The 19,107-nt window shown below is 42.2% G+C and overlaps 2 protein-coding genes and 1 long non-coding RNA gene across 7 annotated transcripts in view; 2 read left to right on the top strand and 1 right to left on the bottom strand.

Annotated features, from left to right (window-relative positions):
* LOC146276906 (uncharacterized) overlaps nucleotides 1-3,765 on the top strand; it is an 88,963-nt gene extending 85,198 nt beyond the window's left edge. Inside the window, exon 3 of the long non-coding RNA XR_014762429.1 lies at nucleotides 3,612-3,765. This is a non-coding gene — a long non-coding RNA (uncharacterized LOC146276906). The remainder of the gene's footprint in view (nucleotides 1-3,611) is intronic.
* LOC146276905 (thioredoxin reductase 1, cytoplasmic-like) overlaps nucleotides 1-6,064 on the bottom strand; it is an 81,058-nt gene extending 74,994 nt beyond the window's left edge. For both annotated transcript variants that reach the window (XM_084701185.1, XM_084701186.1), the window contains exons 1-6: nucleotides 5,927-6,064; nucleotides 4,705-5,494; nucleotides 4,501-4,616; nucleotides 3,606-3,655; nucleotides 2,979-3,172; nucleotides 2,792-2,884 (exon numbers count right to left, since the gene is read on the bottom strand). In XM_084701185.1, coding sequence (XP_084557311.1) covers nucleotides 2,816-2,884; nucleotides 2,979-3,172; nucleotides 3,606-3,655; nucleotides 4,501-4,616; nucleotides 4,705-4,836 — 561 coding nt within the window. In that variant the 5' untranslated portion in view covers nucleotides 4,837-5,494; nucleotides 5,927-6,064 and the 3' untranslated portion in view covers nucleotides 2,792-2,815. The remainder of the gene's footprint in view (nucleotides 1-2,791; nucleotides 2,885-2,978; nucleotides 3,173-3,605; nucleotides 3,656-4,500; nucleotides 4,617-4,704; nucleotides 5,495-5,926) is intronic.
* Nucleotides 5,488-10,749, top strand: nfyba (nuclear transcription factor Y, beta a). Of its 4 annotated transcripts, none has more exons than XM_084701182.1 (7): nucleotides 5,488-6,522; nucleotides 7,311-7,423; nucleotides 7,574-7,704; nucleotides 7,810-8,007; nucleotides 8,409-8,487; nucleotides 8,648-8,727; nucleotides 10,200-10,749. In XM_084701182.1, the coding sequence occupies exons 2-7, from the start codon at nucleotides 7,330-7,332 to the stop codon at nucleotides 10,233-10,235; spliced, it is 618 nt and encodes a 205-aa protein (XP_084557308.1). In that variant the 5' UTR covers nucleotides 5,488-6,522; nucleotides 7,311-7,329; the 3' UTR covers nucleotides 10,236-10,749. The 4 variants fall into 4 exon arrangements, with proteins under 4 accessions (XP_084557308.1, XP_084557310.1, XP_084557307.1 ...); XM_084701184.1 differs by having other exon boundaries at nucleotides 5,488-6,547; nucleotides 10,203-10,749; XM_084701181.1 differs by having other exon boundaries at nucleotides 5,488-6,547.
* Nucleotides 10,750-19,107: the final 8,358 nt, after the last annotated feature.

Below are 19,107 nucleotides of genomic sequence, written 5' to 3'. Positions count from 1 at the left end.
TATCCACTTCTTCGTTGTTTCTCCTCACATCAATCCGGTGACCTTCGTCCAGTCGCAATAGCGATTGTCTCTGCCTAGCATGTCCACCTTGATTGTGTTCTCCATGTGTGCCTTTGTGCACTTGTTTTGTTTTCCCAGATAAATGTTTAATGTCCTTAACTCCTGTAACAGTCCATGCTGTATCTGTTCCAAATGTTATAAAAAGCAAGCACAGGAAGCAAAATAAGGCATTGACATGACTGCATCCAGCTAGCCAGACCTTTCTGTTGTAGCTTATCGTGGGAGAAACCTCTGTGTATGATTTACCTCTACCCTTGTCGCTCGCCTGTTGTGTAATTTTGATGTCAGGTTGGGCCAAACTTTTATTTTTATTTTCTCCACTAAAGTTCTCCTCTCAAAAGGAGTTTGGTGAGGATATCTGACAGAATTTGAGAAATGAGAACGTCTGAAGTCCGGTCCGGAGCATAGAGTTAATATAACTAGAGTAAGCTACTTTTGTCTTCCAAGATGGCGTCCCCATTAATTTCTATGAAAAGTGCTCAGTGGCGCAGTGAGGCAAGCGAGAGCGTTTGACTGGACGTGGCCATCTTTCCACTTCCGTGTCTTCCGGTCTAGCTATAAACAGTAGGTGCGTTCAACTTCATGCAGTGCCGGTGTCGCCTGCAGCTGCCTGCAGCCCGGCCGACTTGAAGCAGCTAATGGCATTCTTAGTTTACGGCAGCCGACTGCAGCCGACTGTCGGCGCCGCCGGAGCTGCATGAAGTCGAACGCGCCTAGTGGCTCTTTTTTTTTCCCTAGCTCCGAGACCTCGTGCACGCTTGCAACTAGCTGTACACGTCATACTTTGCGACAACCAGTCGCGAGCATAGATTTATATGGTTACGAGCGTGTGAGCTAAGGCATTGCAGTTGCAGAATCTACGGGCACTGGGCAGAATGTGGTACAAGTCCGATAAGAATCAGACACATGATGCAAACTTAACGGAAATGTTTTTTAGAAATAGGCTATAGGGCTAAATATAGGGCTATTCTAGATGGAACTCATCACATGTTGCTTTTTTTCTTCGTGATATGAGTATGATTTCCAACGCATTGTATCGGATGAAATAAACTGTTAACATGAACAGCTCCGTCGTTGTTCTCGCCAGGCAAAGAAAGCTTAATAGTTATTTTGGTAACCGAAATCTTCCATAATGCAGACTTAACATAGCTTACTGTCAACTTTATATTCAAACGAAATGCCACGAAATTCACACTGCCTTCAATATCACATCAGTGTAGAAATGCGACCGAGTGTTTTACATGCTCAACCTAGAAAACCAAACGTCTATTAATGGATATAACGTGATCTAACAAGACGTGTTAATAATGTAATAAATAAAAGCTTGAGAAGTGTGTCTAAAATATACTTTATTGAACATTTGCCTTTGAAAGGGGCATATTCATAGAACCATATCGGCTACAAGACATTTCCATCAGATGTAGCCTAAGCGGGGGTGAAACATAGTCACTGAGGACCTTCATTGTCCCACAAAAGCAGTCTGGCTTGATGACACGATCAAAAAAAGAATAATGGGTGTGTTTAACAAAAGCTTCTGAAAGCAAAACTAATATTATTGAAACATATATCATTTCCTATTGTGGTTAACAGTTAAAGTAATAATCTTCGTCTTTGCTCCAGATAGACATGTCACCAATCTATGCTCGCGCTTAACATAATATATTTGCCATCATGTCATGAACGTTTTTACGAAAAACCAAATCTGTTTTAAAATAACGGGAATAAACTATATTAACAACATTTCATGTATGTGTGACAATGATTTGCTAAACTTGCAACAACAAGGCAGGCAACTCAAGCCATTTCTCCCTGTGCTCATTCAATATAAGTCTATGGCTCATTCAGCTCAATGTAAATCGGCTATCGGCCAATGTGAACTTTTGTGCTCGTGCCCTTTTAGTATCCGCGAGCACATTTGCAGGCAACTTTTATTGACGTGGGCAAATAAATGGGGTGCTTGTTTACCCATTTCGGATTGGTTTCAAACTTAGCAAAAATCAGGAAAGATTATTCTATGAAAAAGCTAGTAGTATGAGCCAGGTTCGAGAATCGAACAAAAATGATTGGGGGAGATAGTTTTGTAAATGTTGACTGGAGTTAATAGAATAAAAACGTCCGGAAGACACGGGAACCTAACCGTAAATGCAATACCACCTACATCCACCGGGGCCGTTGCTTCAAGCCGAGGGGCGAGGGGTGGGGGCTTGGTCCGGAGTCATTCATTTTCAATAACGTTAAGTAGGCCCTACAGCCACAAAATTACTTCTATACTCTAACTCAAGCCCCCACCCCTCGCCCCTCGGCTTGAAGCAACGGCCCCGGTGGATGTAGTTGGTATTGCATTTCCGGTTAGGTTTCCGGAACTGGTAAAACTCAGTCCTCAGTATTAGAGCAGTCCACCCATGTCAGTAGCTGGTTAGTAGTTGCGCTTGCGAGTCAGAGGTCCTGAGGTCAGAGCCCGGTGTGGGTAAAGCTGGGGTATAAGTGACTCTGATGAACAGCGCGACTACATGTCACACACACGCGCACAAAGATTAAACCAGACACAAGCAATGTCTCAATCTAAATGACTACATCTCACTCTTGGTTGAACTTCACTCCTATGCACTCAAGACCAATTTCACTATTATTACCGTCTCTCCCTACGGCTAGCAGAACCTACACACACACATACCATGGCCAGTAAGTTCATGCAATATAAATGTATTACTGAGGTTTACAGCTCACTCACTGTGTTAAACTCCTTCTGTTATGTTTATGTTCCATCAGTAGAGACAGCTGTCACTTTCAACCTCCTAGGACTGCCAACTTCCACCTTCTCCACCTAATGCCCCCTCCAACACACATGCACACATTTGAGTTAAAAGGAGATGACTCCAAACATTTAATCCCACCCTTTCCACGTTCCCACTCCGCACCTTTGTTAGAGCGTAGCAATGGAGAAAGCGGACTCCATGCACCAGCATATGATTATCTGTCTTGATCGCCATCTTGTGGTCAAACCCTGCCAGCACGCCTGAGGTCATCATGACAATGACTTGGAAGCCCAAGCTGGACAGAAAACCTGAACATTCCATGGCTGCGTCAGACCCACCGACCATCAGGGTCCGTCCTGGAGAGTGTGGCAGGAAGAGCTGGGGTCTCATTTATAAAGCTTGCACACGCACAAAACGGGGCTGAAAATGTGCATATGCCACTTTCCACGCAAAGGTTGTGATTTATAAAAAACAAACTTGACGGGAGAATGTGCGGTCCTCCACGCAAACTCTGACCCTCTCATAGGCCTACGCACATTTTGGAAACAGTTGGAATTGGCGACACAGATGTACTGTAGTCAGACTGTAGAAAGTGAATGTGGGAAGAACATTACTCTAATATTTATATATTTTGTTTTCCTCACACACTTTTTTCACTCGATTTCATCTTTATTATGAAGATTGAATCCAGCACTGTTGTTTGCGCTTGTACTGAGTGATAATTGTTCCATAAACACCTTGTACAATCCAACTCAAATTTTAAATCAACATTCTGTCTGTATGTCTCACCATCAGATTGTCCACTGCGGGATGTAGGAGGGGGAGATGCCCGAGCCCGACTGCATGGAATACAGGATAACATCACATATCCTACCTTTAGATAATTGCAGAAGACATTGTATAACTAAATACATTTATTTAATACTGTTAATGTATCATCATGTCAAAAACTGGAAATACAGTCGTTAAGCTCCCGCGCAATTGCTACACTCTACGTCCTCGTTATCAGTCCAGACTTCAATAGACTTCAAATTGTATCTCGACTTGTGGTATCACTGGCACAGTAGACGCCACTCGCACTGTTTTTTTTATTGGTGATCCAACGGCCACCAAAATGTGGTTTTCGGGCCTCCGCCAATAGGCTAACAGTGTCTGAGAAGTTGTCATGCGCCATGATTCACCGTAAAGAACAATCGCATGCCAGGGTTATTAATATACTGGATTAGCATTCATGAGGTGTATATATATATATATACCTGGAGAAAGAGAATGCTGCATTACGAGGTACACACTCACAAACACAATCCCACACTGTTTATCCTGTCTTTCTCTCTGTTCTTCTCTCTCTCCCTATCTCACCTCACCGCTGTGACACCTCATCCTTTCCCCACCCCTCTCCCCCCTGTCATCGTCAGTGATGACCTGGGGTCTCATTTATAAAACTGCGTAGGATTCTTACAAAAATTGTACGTACGCCCAAAAGCCTAAAATGGCGTACGTACAATTTTTGTAAGAATCCTACGCAGTTTTATAAATGAGACCCCAGGTCATCACTGACGATGACAGGGGGGAGAGGGGTGGGGAAAGGATGAGGTGTCACAGCGGTGAGGTGAGATAGGGAGAGAGAGAAGAACAGAGAGAAAGACAGGATAAACAGTGTGGGATTGTGTTTGTGAGTGTGTACCTCGTAATGCAGCATTCTCTTTCTCCAGGTATATTCAGGTAGTGAGGTCTGCATCCTGTGGCGATTATCAGAGTCTCTGCCGTGTGCATTGTTTTTCTTCCATTGACGTTGGTCGCCTGACAGGACAACACCCAGGAATTGTTCACACCATGACCCTAATTCACCCTTATTCCCCCACCCCAATCCGAGCTCATAGACACCCACCTGAACCTTGTGTGGCCCTACTATCTCTCCCGGGCATTCAGGAAGGAAACACCACTCTCCCTCAGATCCTGTTGGAGCTCTCTGCACCCATACTCCACCTGCCCCTGTACTGCCTCCATCAGTTAAGCCCATTCATGCAACACAACATAGCAACAGCACACACCCAACACATCACTAGAATTAGAGAGAACATTTAAAACATCTAATGGCAAGTCATCGAGGCTCTGTATGGGAAGTTGTGCATCTGTGGGGTATACAGAGGTACAGTATCCACAGCTGTAACACTGTTAGAAATGTGCAATTCCAGCTCTTCATTTTCTGCTGCACTTCCCTTATGCAGTTTTTGTCACTTTGCTTTAAAGCGTTTTCTGAATGAACAAAATATAAATATAAAAATGTATACATTAGTACACGTAGCCTTAGCATGCCTAGTATGTGCAAACATGCTAATTTGACTATCATCACCACATCCCTATGTAAGTAACAAACACTGAATGAGACACCTTGTTCCTTAACCTTCCAGCCATACTTCTGGGAGTCTTGGAGGGCTTTTTCCAGAAAGGAGGCCTGGTGCAGCAGTTTCCTGGAAACCCTGCCCATACTGCCACTGACACCCCAAAGATCTGGATGCGAAAGAAGAATGAGGGAGTGGGGAGAAGGGAAGGGGAATAGAGAGAATCGAGGAGGATAGAAGGGGAGGAGAGAGGGGAGAGGGCACCCATTTGGTGCCCTGAAGTGAAGGAGCCACAAAAGAAAGGACCAACACCTCCTTCCCAAAGCCAGCAGCCACCTGGGAGGAAAACAAAACTACCTTTCAGTACAAAGAGAGATACAGGGATCTGAAGTCTCTGATCTTACCAATCTGCATTCTCCATCTTATTTTCACTTTCTCAGCAGTTTATGAGAGAAATCATTCACAATAATTTTTAGTTGGCTCGTGGTATGTAGGCCTACGCATTGGACCGATTAGCAGTAATTACACAGGTCAGTCTAGAGACTGTCACAGTTAGTGACACAGTTTAACAGGAAGTTAAAGGGGATTGTTAAAGTAAAGATGACCATGGCAATGCAGTAAGTCAAACAAATACTATAATTTAAGAAGTTTAGAGGAATATACACTGGTAGTGGGGGGAAAGCAGTTTAAAATAGATATACTGTGAGAGTGAGCAGTTAAATAAACTGCCATGAAGTAGAGTAGTGTGTTGTTTTTGTCATGACAAACCTTAGCTATAGACAGACCCCCGGATCCTCCTCCAATGACTAGCAGGTTACTACTCTGAGGAAGGACACTTTTGCTCCATGTCTAACCTTGAGTCTGATCTTAGACCAGGGATACGAGACAGTATGCAAATGACAAGTTAATTTCACAAACACGCATACCTATAACCTGAAGTTGTGTACTTACAAAAGATTTTGGACAGAAAAAAAGCATACTCTGATAACCTCATTCATAAACTGCTGCTGCTGCTTTGGCTGGTCTAGATTTGGCTAGTGTGAGTTACGCTTTGATAGACCACAGGCTCAATATAGGTTTGATATAGAACCACTGTTTTCTCTTTTTTTTGTAACACAATATTCAATTAATAACCTATATTGTCACATTGAATTCTGAATTCCTATGAGTATATGAGAAACCCACCCAAATGGAGCAGCTTATGCATTTATTTTGTATTGTACCAGGGGCGGTTGTATACTTAGTTTAACAGCCTTCTTGCGGTTGGAAGGTACGGTGCAGCATTCGACTTCTGTCCTGAGGACGGCCGAGGACTGGTTCTTTCGCAGCCATTTTCTGTCCAACCAAACGGCCGTTTTGAGAAGGTAACCAACCAGGGCTTCATTGCAGGTTTGTGTCGGGCTCCGGCCAATGATTGCTAACCAGTTTCTCGTTAGCTCGAATGGAAATGTCCGTCTCTGACAGATTTGTATTTGTAGTCTATGTGAATGAGCAGTGAATGGCAGGAAGTAGGTAGTGGGCTAATTATCGCTAAAAACATTAATTATACTTAAGGCCGAGCCTTGTCCTGCTCTGCGTGAACAGGCCAGAATCGTATAGCAACAATGGCAGTTCTTAGCGCAAGTTGTCAGACTGCTTGCAATACGAACTTTTGCAATGGATAGCATACTAGAAACGTTTGTTCAAGTATTGATTATCTGCAACAGGTAACGTTACACAATACAATTAATGGCTGGTTTGCCAGCTAGCAAGCTTTGCTAACTAGCTCGCCAGTATTGACTGTGGTGGTATGTTTGTGTTGTGCTCTGAAATGCTAGGTTAGCTTATTTTAGCTAACGATACCTTTTGTTGACGCGCGTGAAATGCAATGCGAAGTGACTTGAGATATTTTCATAAACAGTCTTTTCACGTTATCAATCTATCATTGTTGAATTCTAGCACCTACGAAACAGCTAACCTATCTTATTGGTGCCTTTTTTTTCACAATTTCTCATACGTCGAACTGTTTTTTTATCAAAAATTTCCCATAGCGTCCTACTTAGTCTACTGTACAGTACCAAGTTCCTCGCCTGTCGCAGCTAACCTAGATCTAGCGTTAGCTAGCTAGCCTAGCTCACTACTGTAACAACTCTTTCTTTATATGTTCTTGTAGTAGGTAGCTAGCTTGTGACATGGACGGAGACGGCTCTACGACGGACACCTCTCAGCTGGGTATCAGTGGAGAGTACATGGCTGGAAGTCATTACGTCTTGCAGTCCCCCGATGGTGAGTTTCCAAGGATTGTTTGAGTTCGACTTTGTTCTATCTGAGATGCATTTGAATATCTGTGGCTTTAAAGGAAGTGGCCTTAGTCACGTTCCCAAAAGATAAACGTACTTTTAATATTATGTTTGCATTCCTATATGTCTGGTGAAGATGATGGAGAAGAGGGCTTGAATGACCATGATGATGGTAGCATCAAAGAGAACTTCCGGGAGCAGGACATCTATCTACCTATTGCTAATGTTGCCCGCATCATGAAGAATGCTGTTCCACAGACAGGAAAGGTAAACTGTGTTAGACAGAGCAGAAGTTGAGGCGTGGCCACCAGACATATTTGAATCGTTTCATTACCGTTCTTTCCTCAAAGGTCTTTGGTGTGTGTGTTACAGATAGCGAAGGATGCAAAGGAGTGTGTGCAGGAGTGCGTCAGCGAGTTCATCAGCTTCATTACCTCCGAGGCCAGCGAGCGCTGCCACCAGGAGAAGAGGAAGACCATCAATGGAGAGGACATCCTGTTCGCCATGTCCACTCTAGGCTTCGACATGTATGTGGAGCCACTCAAACTCTACCTGCAGAAGTTCAGAGAGGTGAGCCTGAGTGAGGAGACACACCATGCACTGGTGTTTTCTGCACTGGAGCTAACTGTTTGGTAGTGGTAGCTGATTTAAACTGTTTTCTATTTTAGTTAATCTTTAGTTAATTTTTATTGTTTTCCTACAGGTACACTTGCACTTAGAGTTTCATGTTGTTTAATTGTAACTTGTTTAACTACATGCTCTTATGGTTTCCTCCCTTTAGCACTTATTTTTTGGTTGTTCACAATGTGTACTTCTTGTTTTGGCTACCCGCAATGCTTTGGGGGTTATCTTGTTGTTATTATCAGTGACCTATGCACTTTGTAAAGCTCTCTCTTGGAAGTCGCTTTGGACAAAAGCGTCTGCTAAATGAATAAATGTAAATGTAAACTGACAATTTCCTGCTGTCTCAGGCAATGAAGGGGGAGAAGGGCATGCCAGGTGTGTCTGTTGGAGAAGGCCTGGGGGAGGAGCTAGCAGACGACAGCTTCAGTAAGTGGACGGGCGACAGTTCGCTCCGAACGTGTTCCCAAATCTTTATATTTCTCTGACACAGATACTGCATAGGTTTTCCCGCTATCCTTGCTTATTACACCAAATATTGTGGCCATTGGGATTCTGTTGGAGAAAATCTATTTTTTTCTGTCTTCAGCAAACACTCTGCCTGCGGGCATCATAACGGCGGATGGACAGCAACAAAACGTCATGGTGTATACCACCTCATATCAACAGGTAATCCCCAACACCACTGGTCCCATTAGTTCAAAAATGGCTCCTCAGACCACTATCGTATTTTTCGGAAATATAACCGCGGTTTATAACTCGAATTGAAATTGTTCTTGTGGTGGTGTGGTTTATATTTAGAAGTTTTTATAACAACAACAACAGTAGAAGCACTGTTTTTGTGAATGCTATTGAACCTGTTCAGGAATAGCGTCGCACATGTGATCGTTCGAATGCTGGTCTCACAGCATAACGTTGTATATATGCGTAGCCAGTAAAGCCACCTCCCTGAAATTAGTTTTTGCAGGTGTGGATGTCTGCTAGCATGGTAGTAGCATTGCTACCAGTATTATGCTCGCTAACTTAGCCTGGAAACTAACTAAAGCTAGCTAGCTACAGTTTTGAAAAATAACACGCATTGGAGACAGTCAGAAATATTTAGAACTCACTCCTCTAAAGGTAAATATTAGTTAACTCAGTTAAACGCGTTATTAACAGCGTCAACACAAACCCACTTTAAGGGCGCCAATTTTGTAATCGCGAGCTTAACGTTCTTTTTGGCCTAGCAAACGTTTTAGTTTTTTTTCACGTGCTGTTGCAACAACTATTGACTACAACACCACACCGGATCTAGCTAGACTGGAAACAAAACAGCAGGCACGCTGTACACACTTGTTTGGGCTTGCGAGCCGGCTAAAGAGTAGTAGGCTAACGTTACGTTTTGAGTGGATGGCGAGCGCGAGACGCCGAAATGGATGCCTAAAAGTATTGGTATCATTGTTCCTGTATCAAGTGCGGCTTATATTCCTGCGCAGTTTATACTCCGATTTACAAACACAAAGCTCCCATTCTGGTGGGGTGCAGTTTATAGTAAATGCTGCTTATTTATAAAAATATACGGTACTGACCTGACTCCTTAAAAGCATGTTTATACTAATCTGCCCCCATATTGTTTTAATGCTTGTTGTCCCAATACCGGAGGATGTGAGTGAAGGTACCATCAAACTAAAACACAACAACTGACATGAACACACAGGATACTCCCAATGCATCCGTAAAATGTTTTGGGGTTATGCTAAATCTTAAAGTAATTTAATCCTAAAATCCATACCTTTTAAACGTATCCTACACAGATCTGTGTTGCACCGTTTAAGCTAACATCAGCCAACATTTAAGATGCAGTATCGCAGTGTTAAAATTATGAAACCACAACTTGCTGTTTGGAAGTTAGTTGATTGAGCACAATTGTCAGCATACAATTCCGAGTGGACGAAGAGTTTCACTTGTAGCCATCTCCTCAGTCCTTTGTTTTCTTCACTCCTTTCCTGACAATGAATAAGCCAAACACGTGTTCCTTGCCTCCTCCATGTTACTCAGACCAGTCAGTTTTAATGAACTTGCACGTGATTGTTTGTATTTCCACGGACATGATGCAGTAGTGATCTCACCCTGCTGTGTGTTCACATATTGGTCTGACTCAGCAGATTCCTGGCGTGCAGCAGATCCAGTTCTCATGACAAGGCATCACCCTGGACGCTGCGGTGCCAACTGTGCCCAAACTGTCTAAGCGGTCACAGCGGAGCTCCTCAGACCCTGCTGCTGGTCAAAGGTCACCAACACGACGGCTAGGGAGGGGGTGCTGTGGTTGGGTGGAAAGGTAGCATTGACGGAGCCCTCCAGTGTACAATCTAGGGAAGCCCTTTGACTAGGAACTGTAGTAAGAATGATTGATGTGAGGTACCTAAACGTCTGAGATGGGGAAGTTATTAAGGCTTTATTTTAAAAGGCGTTCAGGCCGCAACTTAGTTTGCGGTCAGTTTTTGTTGTAGTTGTATTTCCTACAAATTGGATGGGGGGGACATGTCTTTTGAAGCTTGTTTTGTTTCAGCACCCTCTCTGGTTGAACCATGAGGAGAGATGCCCTTAATGTCATAGAATAATGCAACTCTTTTCTAAGTTGTGGAAAACTGAATGCCACATGCTGAAAAATTGTGTAAAATCATTTCAATAAAAGAAGAAAGTAGTAGAAAAGCTGTATTAGACCCATTCTTCAACTTTAAATTATATTTATTCGAATGTAAAATTATTTTTTAATTGCACATGTACCACACAAGTATCTACAGATGTTACTCAATTTGAAGTTTCTCACTTTGAGAGAACCAACCAATAGTAGTGTCAATGGGCCTCATTCACCAATATCTTCCCAAGTTATTTCTTATATTTGTTTTTAAACGCCGATTTATACTTCTCCTTTTTTACGGAGACGGACACAGGGATTGCCCTCTCCGACGAGGAACGCCCTCTCCGTGCCCCCTTGGAGAGCTCTACGTGCACCTCCTGATTTTCTTGACTATCCGTCTGTCATTTTACGGTTACACCTTGGCTGTGATTGGTCCGTATTAAGAACAGCTTGCGTCAGGGGCGGGGTTGCCGTGACCAACAAGACGAACAGAAACCTTTGACCGCCATTTCTGTAAGTTTACAATTAATATTTCAGCTAAACAGTAAATGTAAATCAGTATCTGAATGAAAATGTGACGAGAAATGGGCAGTGTAGTTGCTGAAAATGTGCTTATTTTATTGAAGAAACGGCTAATTTGTAAATTTGCTCCGACTTTTTGATAACCTAGCTAGCATCGCAGTGCAGCGCCACCGACTTTTCTGGAAGTGAATTGTTTTCAGCACCCACAGCCTTTGGAGTACTATAAATTCAACCAATCCGTCCGACTCCATCTGTCTGTCCGTAACAGTCAGAGAAGTATAATTCGGCCTTAAGAAAAGTGTGTGATTCATGACGTGTTTCTAAACATCAAAATTGTTCGCAGGTGTGTTCTTAAAATGATGAATCCCAATATGTCATAAGTTGAAAGCTTGTGCCCCATTGCTCCTATTTAGCATAGGTTAATTCCCATAAAAGAGCATGAGATGGCAGGGCCGTGTGCACACTCAGAAAAATGTAAAAAAGACGTGGTAAAGATGGTGCAGGCCTCGACAAAAGACAGAAAAACTTTTGTTTTTCTGAAGTGGAGGTACAGCTGCAAGAAGTTAGCGACAAACGACACATTTAATAGTGTCAGCTGTGGATACAGAGCAGTAAATAAAACCGATTCACAGAATGCAATTACTCATGCAGTGAACGCTGTATCTGGAGAAGGGCGCAGAACTGATTAAGTGAAAAATAAATGGTTTAATCTGAATTCAGAAGTAAAAAAAAAAACAATTTCAAAACATAGCCTAGAAGACAGTTGACTGTTACAAATATCAATGAAGACTGCTCTCGGTAGCCTAAAGAGTCCCAAATTGTAGGCCTACTCGTCATTCTGCAAATAAATTATGGTCACAGAATATGCATTCCCTCCTCAGGGCACGATCTGCAAAATTTTGCAGCAGCAGCAATAAATACGCAGTTTTGTGGTGTTGTCCTAGTGTGCGGAATAAGCCTACTTTGGGCCGATAAATACCGTAATAAGTCACTTATTATTGGATGGCAAGGTTAACTATTAACATAATTGATGTGAATTGAAGGCAAAGCAAGGCTAGTTTTTTTATATAGGCCTAGCACAATTCATACAAAGTTCAAAGTGCTTTACAAATGAGCTGAAGTGTAAGTAGTGTGTATTTATTAAAACAAACATAATTGTGTAAAATAATGAAAATTAATAGTTGCACAATTATAAAGGAGAAAAATATTCAATTTTAAATGAGAATGGACGGTAAACTACTTATTTTGCGCAAACATGTCAGCTCTCAATTGTCTGTAAGAGTGCTCTTGGGTGTGCGTAAATTCTTTTCTCACCTAAGAACAAATCCCAAATAATAAAACATTGGGCCTCATTCACCAAATTTTCTTAAGAACTAATTTGTTCTCAAATCCCACTTAAGCAGTTTTCACAAAGATTCTGGCATTCACCAATGTTTTCTTATTTGGGATTTGTCTGAGTGTGTCGTGTGTGTGTGCAAAGAATGCCACTTCAGACAGCGCTTCTTCAGAACCAAATTCTACTTTGGCTCTCATCGTGCTTGAAAAACACTTAAATTAATTGCAAGCATGATCTATTGCTATAACGCAAACCAAAGAATGCCAGAAAAAACAGATGGTGCTTTAATTAAATTAGCAGGAGGGGGGATGTGCTGAGGTGTTAATTTTGGGCGAAAAGACTGTAGGCCTATTGTAATATCTAGACTGATATTTAATAATAGAATGACGCAACTCTGTTACACATTTAATTGCTTTACTGACTTTTTCCAAGGTACCTTTCAGGTAGCACACACATAGCTAACCAGCCCACTTCCTGTTCTGGTATTACCTCATCCTAAAGGCCGATTTATACTTCTGCGTCTCCGTTAACGGACAGAGGCACGCACGGAGTCGGACGGAGTCGGACGGACTGGTTGAATTTATACTACTACAACGGCTCTGCGTGCTGAAAGCAATTCACAGCCAGAACAGTAGATGACGCTGCACTGCAATGCTAGTTAGGTTATCGAAAAGTCGGAGCAAATTTACAAATGAACCATTTCATCAATAAAATAAGCACATTTTCAGCAACTACACTGTCCTTTTCTCGTCACATTTTAATTCAGATGCTGATTTACATGTACTGTTTAGCTGAAATAAGAGTTGTAAAACTGACGCAATACGGACCAATCATAGCCAATCCGTAAAAAGACGCACAGACAGACGGATAGTCAGGAAAATCAGGAGGCGCACGCAGAGCTCTGCGAGGGCTCTGCGAAGACACACAGAGGGCGTTTCTTGAAGGAAAGGGCGTTCCCCGTGTGCGTGTGCGTAAAAACGCAGAAGTATAAATCGGCCTTAACAGTAGATTGTGTCTATGCTGAATTTGCATAACACAGCAGATAACAAGATTCTACACTCCTCGCCTTTTACATGTTTTGTTCTCTACAAAACTACAAAATAATTTAACTGTTCTCAACAAATACTTTAGTTACTTTTAATAGTGTAAAGCCAAACAATATCAACAATAAAGATAACTTCTTCCTCTGGAATTCTTTACATTCAGTTTGTTATTAGTTTTTTTTTTTCATTTTATTTATTTTTCAGTACTAACAAGGAAAGCTTAGACAACCATAACCTTGCTGCACAAGTCTAAGGATTTATTCTGCCTTTATTTCAACCAGACTTGTGTTCTAACTACATGTCAAAACGTTGTGGTGGTACTCTTATCCTTTGAGGGTACTGACGTACCGCCGTTTCTGGAAGTTCGGCTGTTGTTTCTGTAACCCCCAGTGTAACAGGTATTCCACCATTACCCGGACTGGGCATAGGGATCGTTAATGGCTCTTTTGCTGGTGTCTTCGGAGCATATGTTATTCTTGTCATGGAATCGTTGGTTTCTTTGTATCCATCCTTTAAACTACATTCAGCTGGCATAGTGAACTCTGGTGTTGCTTCCTGGCTGCTCTCCTCTGTAGAACCCTCAAACTCTTCACTTGAATGAAGAAGGTGGTCGATGTGCACACAACGTTCCCGTTCTCCATCAAATATCAGGTAAGTAACTGGCCCCTAATCGCTTAACGACATTTGCCTTTTTCCACTTTTCCTTCCCCTCACGGAAATTGCGGACACGGACTGTGTCCCCGACCACCAGACGTTGGACCTTGGTAGAAAACCTTTTGGTCATGGTTTTGTTTCAGTTTTTTCTATTTGTCTTCAACCAATCCAGCCAGGTTAGTCTTCAGCAGGCTGAATCTTGTCCGCGACTGTCTCTTTAGAAAAAGTTCAGCCGGTGCATAGCCTGTAACACTGTGTGGTGTAGTCCTGTTCATCAACAAAAAATGTGCCAATTGATGTTGTAGTGTGATCTTGGGTTTTTGGGTCCCCTCACTCAGGACTTGTTTCAACAGGGCAGACTTCACTGTCTGTACTGACCTTTCAGCCGCTCCATTGGAAGCAGGGTGGTATGCAGGGACTAATGTCTGCTTAATGCCATTACTATTCAGAAAACCTCTGTATTCTTGCGAGGTAAATTGCGGTCCATTGTCAGACACAATTTCCTCTGGAAGACCGTGAGCAGCAAAGATGTTGCAAAAACACCTGAATGGTTTTTGCCGACGTGGTTGTGGACATTGGGATCACTTCCAACCATTTGGAATGACTGTCAACTAGCACTAAAAAGTGCTGTTTGTCTTTTTCAGCTAAGTCAATGTGTATTCTCTGCCATACACGCGCTGGCCATGGCCAACAAAGCAAAGGTGCCACCGTGGGTAGTTTTCTCACTGCCTGACACGCACTACAGGTCTGAACTGTTTCCTTGATAGCCTTGTCCAGGTTTGGCCACCACACAAAGCTCCGCGCTAATTACTTCATTGTGCAAATACCTGAGTGCCCTTGGTGAAGATCGTTTGAGAGTCTTGCTTGAGAGTCTAGTTTGGTGGCACCCTCATCCCCACAGGATACAACCCTATTCCACTGACAACTCCGTTCTGCGGATAAAGTAAGGCCTCAGGGCTTCACTTTGCAGTTAGTTCTGCCAACGAGTGAGAGTGTAGTCCCGCACCTGGCTAAGAACTGGATCTGTGCGAGTGCTCACTGCAATGTCTGTTGCATGTATGGGTAATTCCTCCACAACCGAGAAAAAGAAAATGCAGCTTTCTTCCGCTGTATTGTCTTTTCCTGGTCTTGGCAATCTTGAAAGCGCATCTGCATTGGCATGGTCTTCTGACTTCCTGTACTCAATGTCATAAGTAAATGCCATCAAGATCAGTGCCCATCATTGCATTCTCAAAGCAGCCAGTGTGGGGATTGCAGATTTTGGCCCTAAAATTGCTACAAGTGGTTTGTGATCCGTAGTGAGGATGAATCTCTTACCATAAAGATATTTATGGAATTTCTTTACTCCAAAGATAACGGCCAATACCGCCTTTTCATTTTGAGCATACTTAGGCCGAATCCCAATACTCCCCCTTACCCCTACTCCTTACCCCTAGCCCTTAGTTTAGCCCTAGCCCTTGGCCCTCGAAACTACGGGGTAAGGGCTACATAGCCCTAAGAAATTAGACGACACTTGGTTACGGTCACGTCATCTAGCACGTATCGATATCTCCAAAGCAAGTAGTGTTATGCACTGATATCAAACAAAATTAGCTGCTAATGGAGTTTAGTTAAACCTGTAGACATGCTAGTCAGAGAAATGCAGGACTGTTGTGCAAATCAGCAATGTAACATTAGCGTATAACGTTAGCGATTTTTAAAGCCGTTCCAATTAAGAACATGGTTGCAAATATATGTGTACAGGACTGTTTATCGGACTCTCTGGATGATCTGACCGCCATTGTTGCCGGTCGTGCAGGATTCACAAAGCCCTAGGTTTCAAGTAAGGTCCAGAGCTAACTTGGTTTTAGTCTTAGCCCTACCCCTAACTCAAAAAGAGTATAGGGACACCACTAGCTCTCAAGGGAATGCGCAAAACTAAGGGCTAGCGGGAAGTGGAAAGGGTAAGGGGGAGTATTGGGATTCGGCCTTACACTTTGCAGCAGTCAAAGTGTGTGATGCAAAAGCTGTTCATGGGTTTCATGTGATGTCACACAGTGTTAGCGGCGACATTTTAAGGACCAAAAATATGTCGTCTATCTGCTGTGCTGTGGGCTGTGATAACAGCAAATCACAAAAAAGCCTACATAAATGTACCTTTTACAATTTACCAAAAAACAGAACGTCGTGAGAAATGGATTGCTGTTATCAAGCGGGATCAATGGACTGATACAGAACACTCTAAACTCTGTAGTGAGCACTTAATTTCGGGTAAGTAGCTAGCTAGGTGCCCCATTATCATCCACCATCCTAGAGCTTGCTGCTCGTTAGAAATTTTACGAAAATGTTGATATAATACAAATTAAAAATGTTATGTCACAACATTATACTTTAATATATAGATACACATTGCTAAGAGTAATTACTTTCAAGTAGGTAATGGGTTATTTGTGTCTCATTCTACCACTGCAGGTAAGAAAAGTGATAATCCGTTGTGCCCTGATTACATGCCAAGTCTGTTTGCCTACTTGTCACCTGAGCAGTGCCAAAGAAAAATAAATAGCTTCAAGAAATTTGAGCAAACACAGGCTGTAAAGAGATCTAATACCCATTATGTTGCCATTGATAACAGTACTGACAAAGACAATGACTACAGTGACAGTCTTCCAGAGAACGGGCAGAATGGGGAACACAGCTACTGTAAAGACGGCATCCATACTGAGAGCAGTGTAGCATGCTCCAATGAAGCCTGCCAAGCAACTATCAAGAAACTGGCAGAAGATAGTACCAAATTGAAATCAGAGGTCTATCAGCTTCGGGACAGGGAAAGCAAGTTATCTTTCCAGCAGGCGGTCTTCAAGGATAATGATGACATGGTGCAAGACTTAATTGGACTTCAATCCTATGCCAAAATGATGGCCGTCTTCACCTTCCTGTCAGGATCCCTAAAGGGGGGGCCTGGGCTGTCTCCTTTTCAATGCTTTTTGACTAATGAGAATGAGATTTGATTTACCACTGTACTTCTTAACCCTTGTGTTCTCTTCGGGTCATTCTGACCCATCAGTCATTGTGACCCACCGTCGTTTGCAACAACTTTACCGCATACAAAAACAAAATCAAGCATTTTCTTTTAACCTTTGGGCTGTCTCAGACCCCACACATTACGAACCCTTTACTGCCTGAGCCAAAATTCTGAACATTCCATATGCTGTTGAAATATGATATTCATATTAATATTCATATTTTATGAATTTTCACATTAAATCATACACCTAAACTGTTTATACCATATTGAAGAGGAGAACTAGGGGATTTTTATGATGTGAATAAATATATGATTACTTAAGGCAAATCATGTTTTATCAAGGTGATTTCAGGCAGCCATTTTTTACAAAAACTTCTCCATCCACCATACCTCATCAGACAACTTAATTTTTACCCACTTTAATTACAAGATGGAGAAATACTTTGAGTAGGTGGAATATCCACAAATCTGTGGGCAATGTAGAACAGAAGACAGATGAGAAATATCTAATTTTGATTAAAAGTTATGACCATTCTATAGTGACTAGTTGGGGTGTGCTTGCCTTCTCACATAGCGTTATTGGGGTGTGCTTGCCTTCGGCTAGCACAAACCATTGTAATCTCATATATATATTATTATTATTCTTTTTGCTTAACAGCATTCTCACTATTGTTTTTCTGTTTCTCTTTATTGTGAGAATGCTGTTCAGCATTCTCACTATTGCTTTTCAACTTCTCAGTTCTTCCACCGTTGTTTGGCCTTTAACTAGTCCTGCATACTTTCACTGATTCCTACAATTTTTGTATCAAAACGTCCAGCTCCTTCAGGAGATGATGGCTATGACTTCTGGTATTTCTCATTTTTATACTTTTTAAAGAATTAAGGTTTTTGTGCAAATTAAACATTTAGCTCCTTCTTGATTTTTATGTTTGAGCAGCCAGCTGAGTGGCACACTGCTGGCTGCTCTTTTTCTGATATTCAACTAAATTGACAAACAAATTCCTCTGACGTTCATATAGTTTATCTTACAGAAACAAGTTATACCTTAAAATGTAGGAAAACTTGTCCTCTTTCAGCCAATGTAACTACTTAAGAGCTCACATTTACAGATTTTCAGCTTTCAGCCTTGAAGCGAGAGCAGCCTTTCAAATTCTCTCATTAACTTCAATGGAGAGGTGGGTAAAATTCGTCAGAGAATTTCGAAAATAGACGTGTTTTTAAACTGCCAGTAGAGTCTTATTTCTGACCGCATAGACATATGAAGGACATGTCTGGTTTCGGGAGAGTCTTGGGTCTCGGAAAATATCCTCATTTATTTGGATTGGACGTATAGTTTTGCGTCTAAGTTAACTTGTTTGAGGTGTGGAATCCAGCTAAATTCGTGATTCTCTGCCCAGCTCGTTAGCGAAGACAGCTGCTCCATTGCCGTGGCAACCAAACAAACACACACCAGGAAACCAAAAGGAACACGTTTTCAAGACTGCAGGTAGAGTCTATTTCTGACTGTACAGACATATAAAGAATATCTCTGGTTTCGGCAGAGTCTTGGGTCTCGGAAAATATCCTTATTTTTTGGATTAGACGTACAGTTTTGCGTCTAGGTTAACTTGTTTGAGGTGTGGATTCTAGCTACATTTCTCATAATCGAGCTAGCGTGATGCCTCTCCATAACTAGGCTAATAACGGTTCGACTTTTTTTCCACAATCGACCAAATTGGCCAAACAAGGTATGTGCATTGAGCTTAAAGTGTACATAATCTAGCTAGATCGTTTTTATTTTAAATTGAGGCTCGACAGTCATAGCTGACCGTCACGGACAGCCAAACCAGGGCTGGGGTAGGCCTAAGTGTTTGCTGCAGCTGGCGTTACT

The sequence above is a fragment of the Hypomesus nipponensis genome, chromosome 7 (genome assembly GCF_054491055.1).
Source record: "Hypomesus nipponensis isolate SF chromosome 7, ASM5449105v1, whole genome shotgun sequence".
NCBI classification, from domain to species: Eukaryota; Metazoa; Chordata; class Actinopteri; order Osmeriformes; family Osmeridae; genus Hypomesus; species Hypomesus nipponensis.
This window is presented reverse-complemented; position numbering and strand designations above follow the sequence as displayed.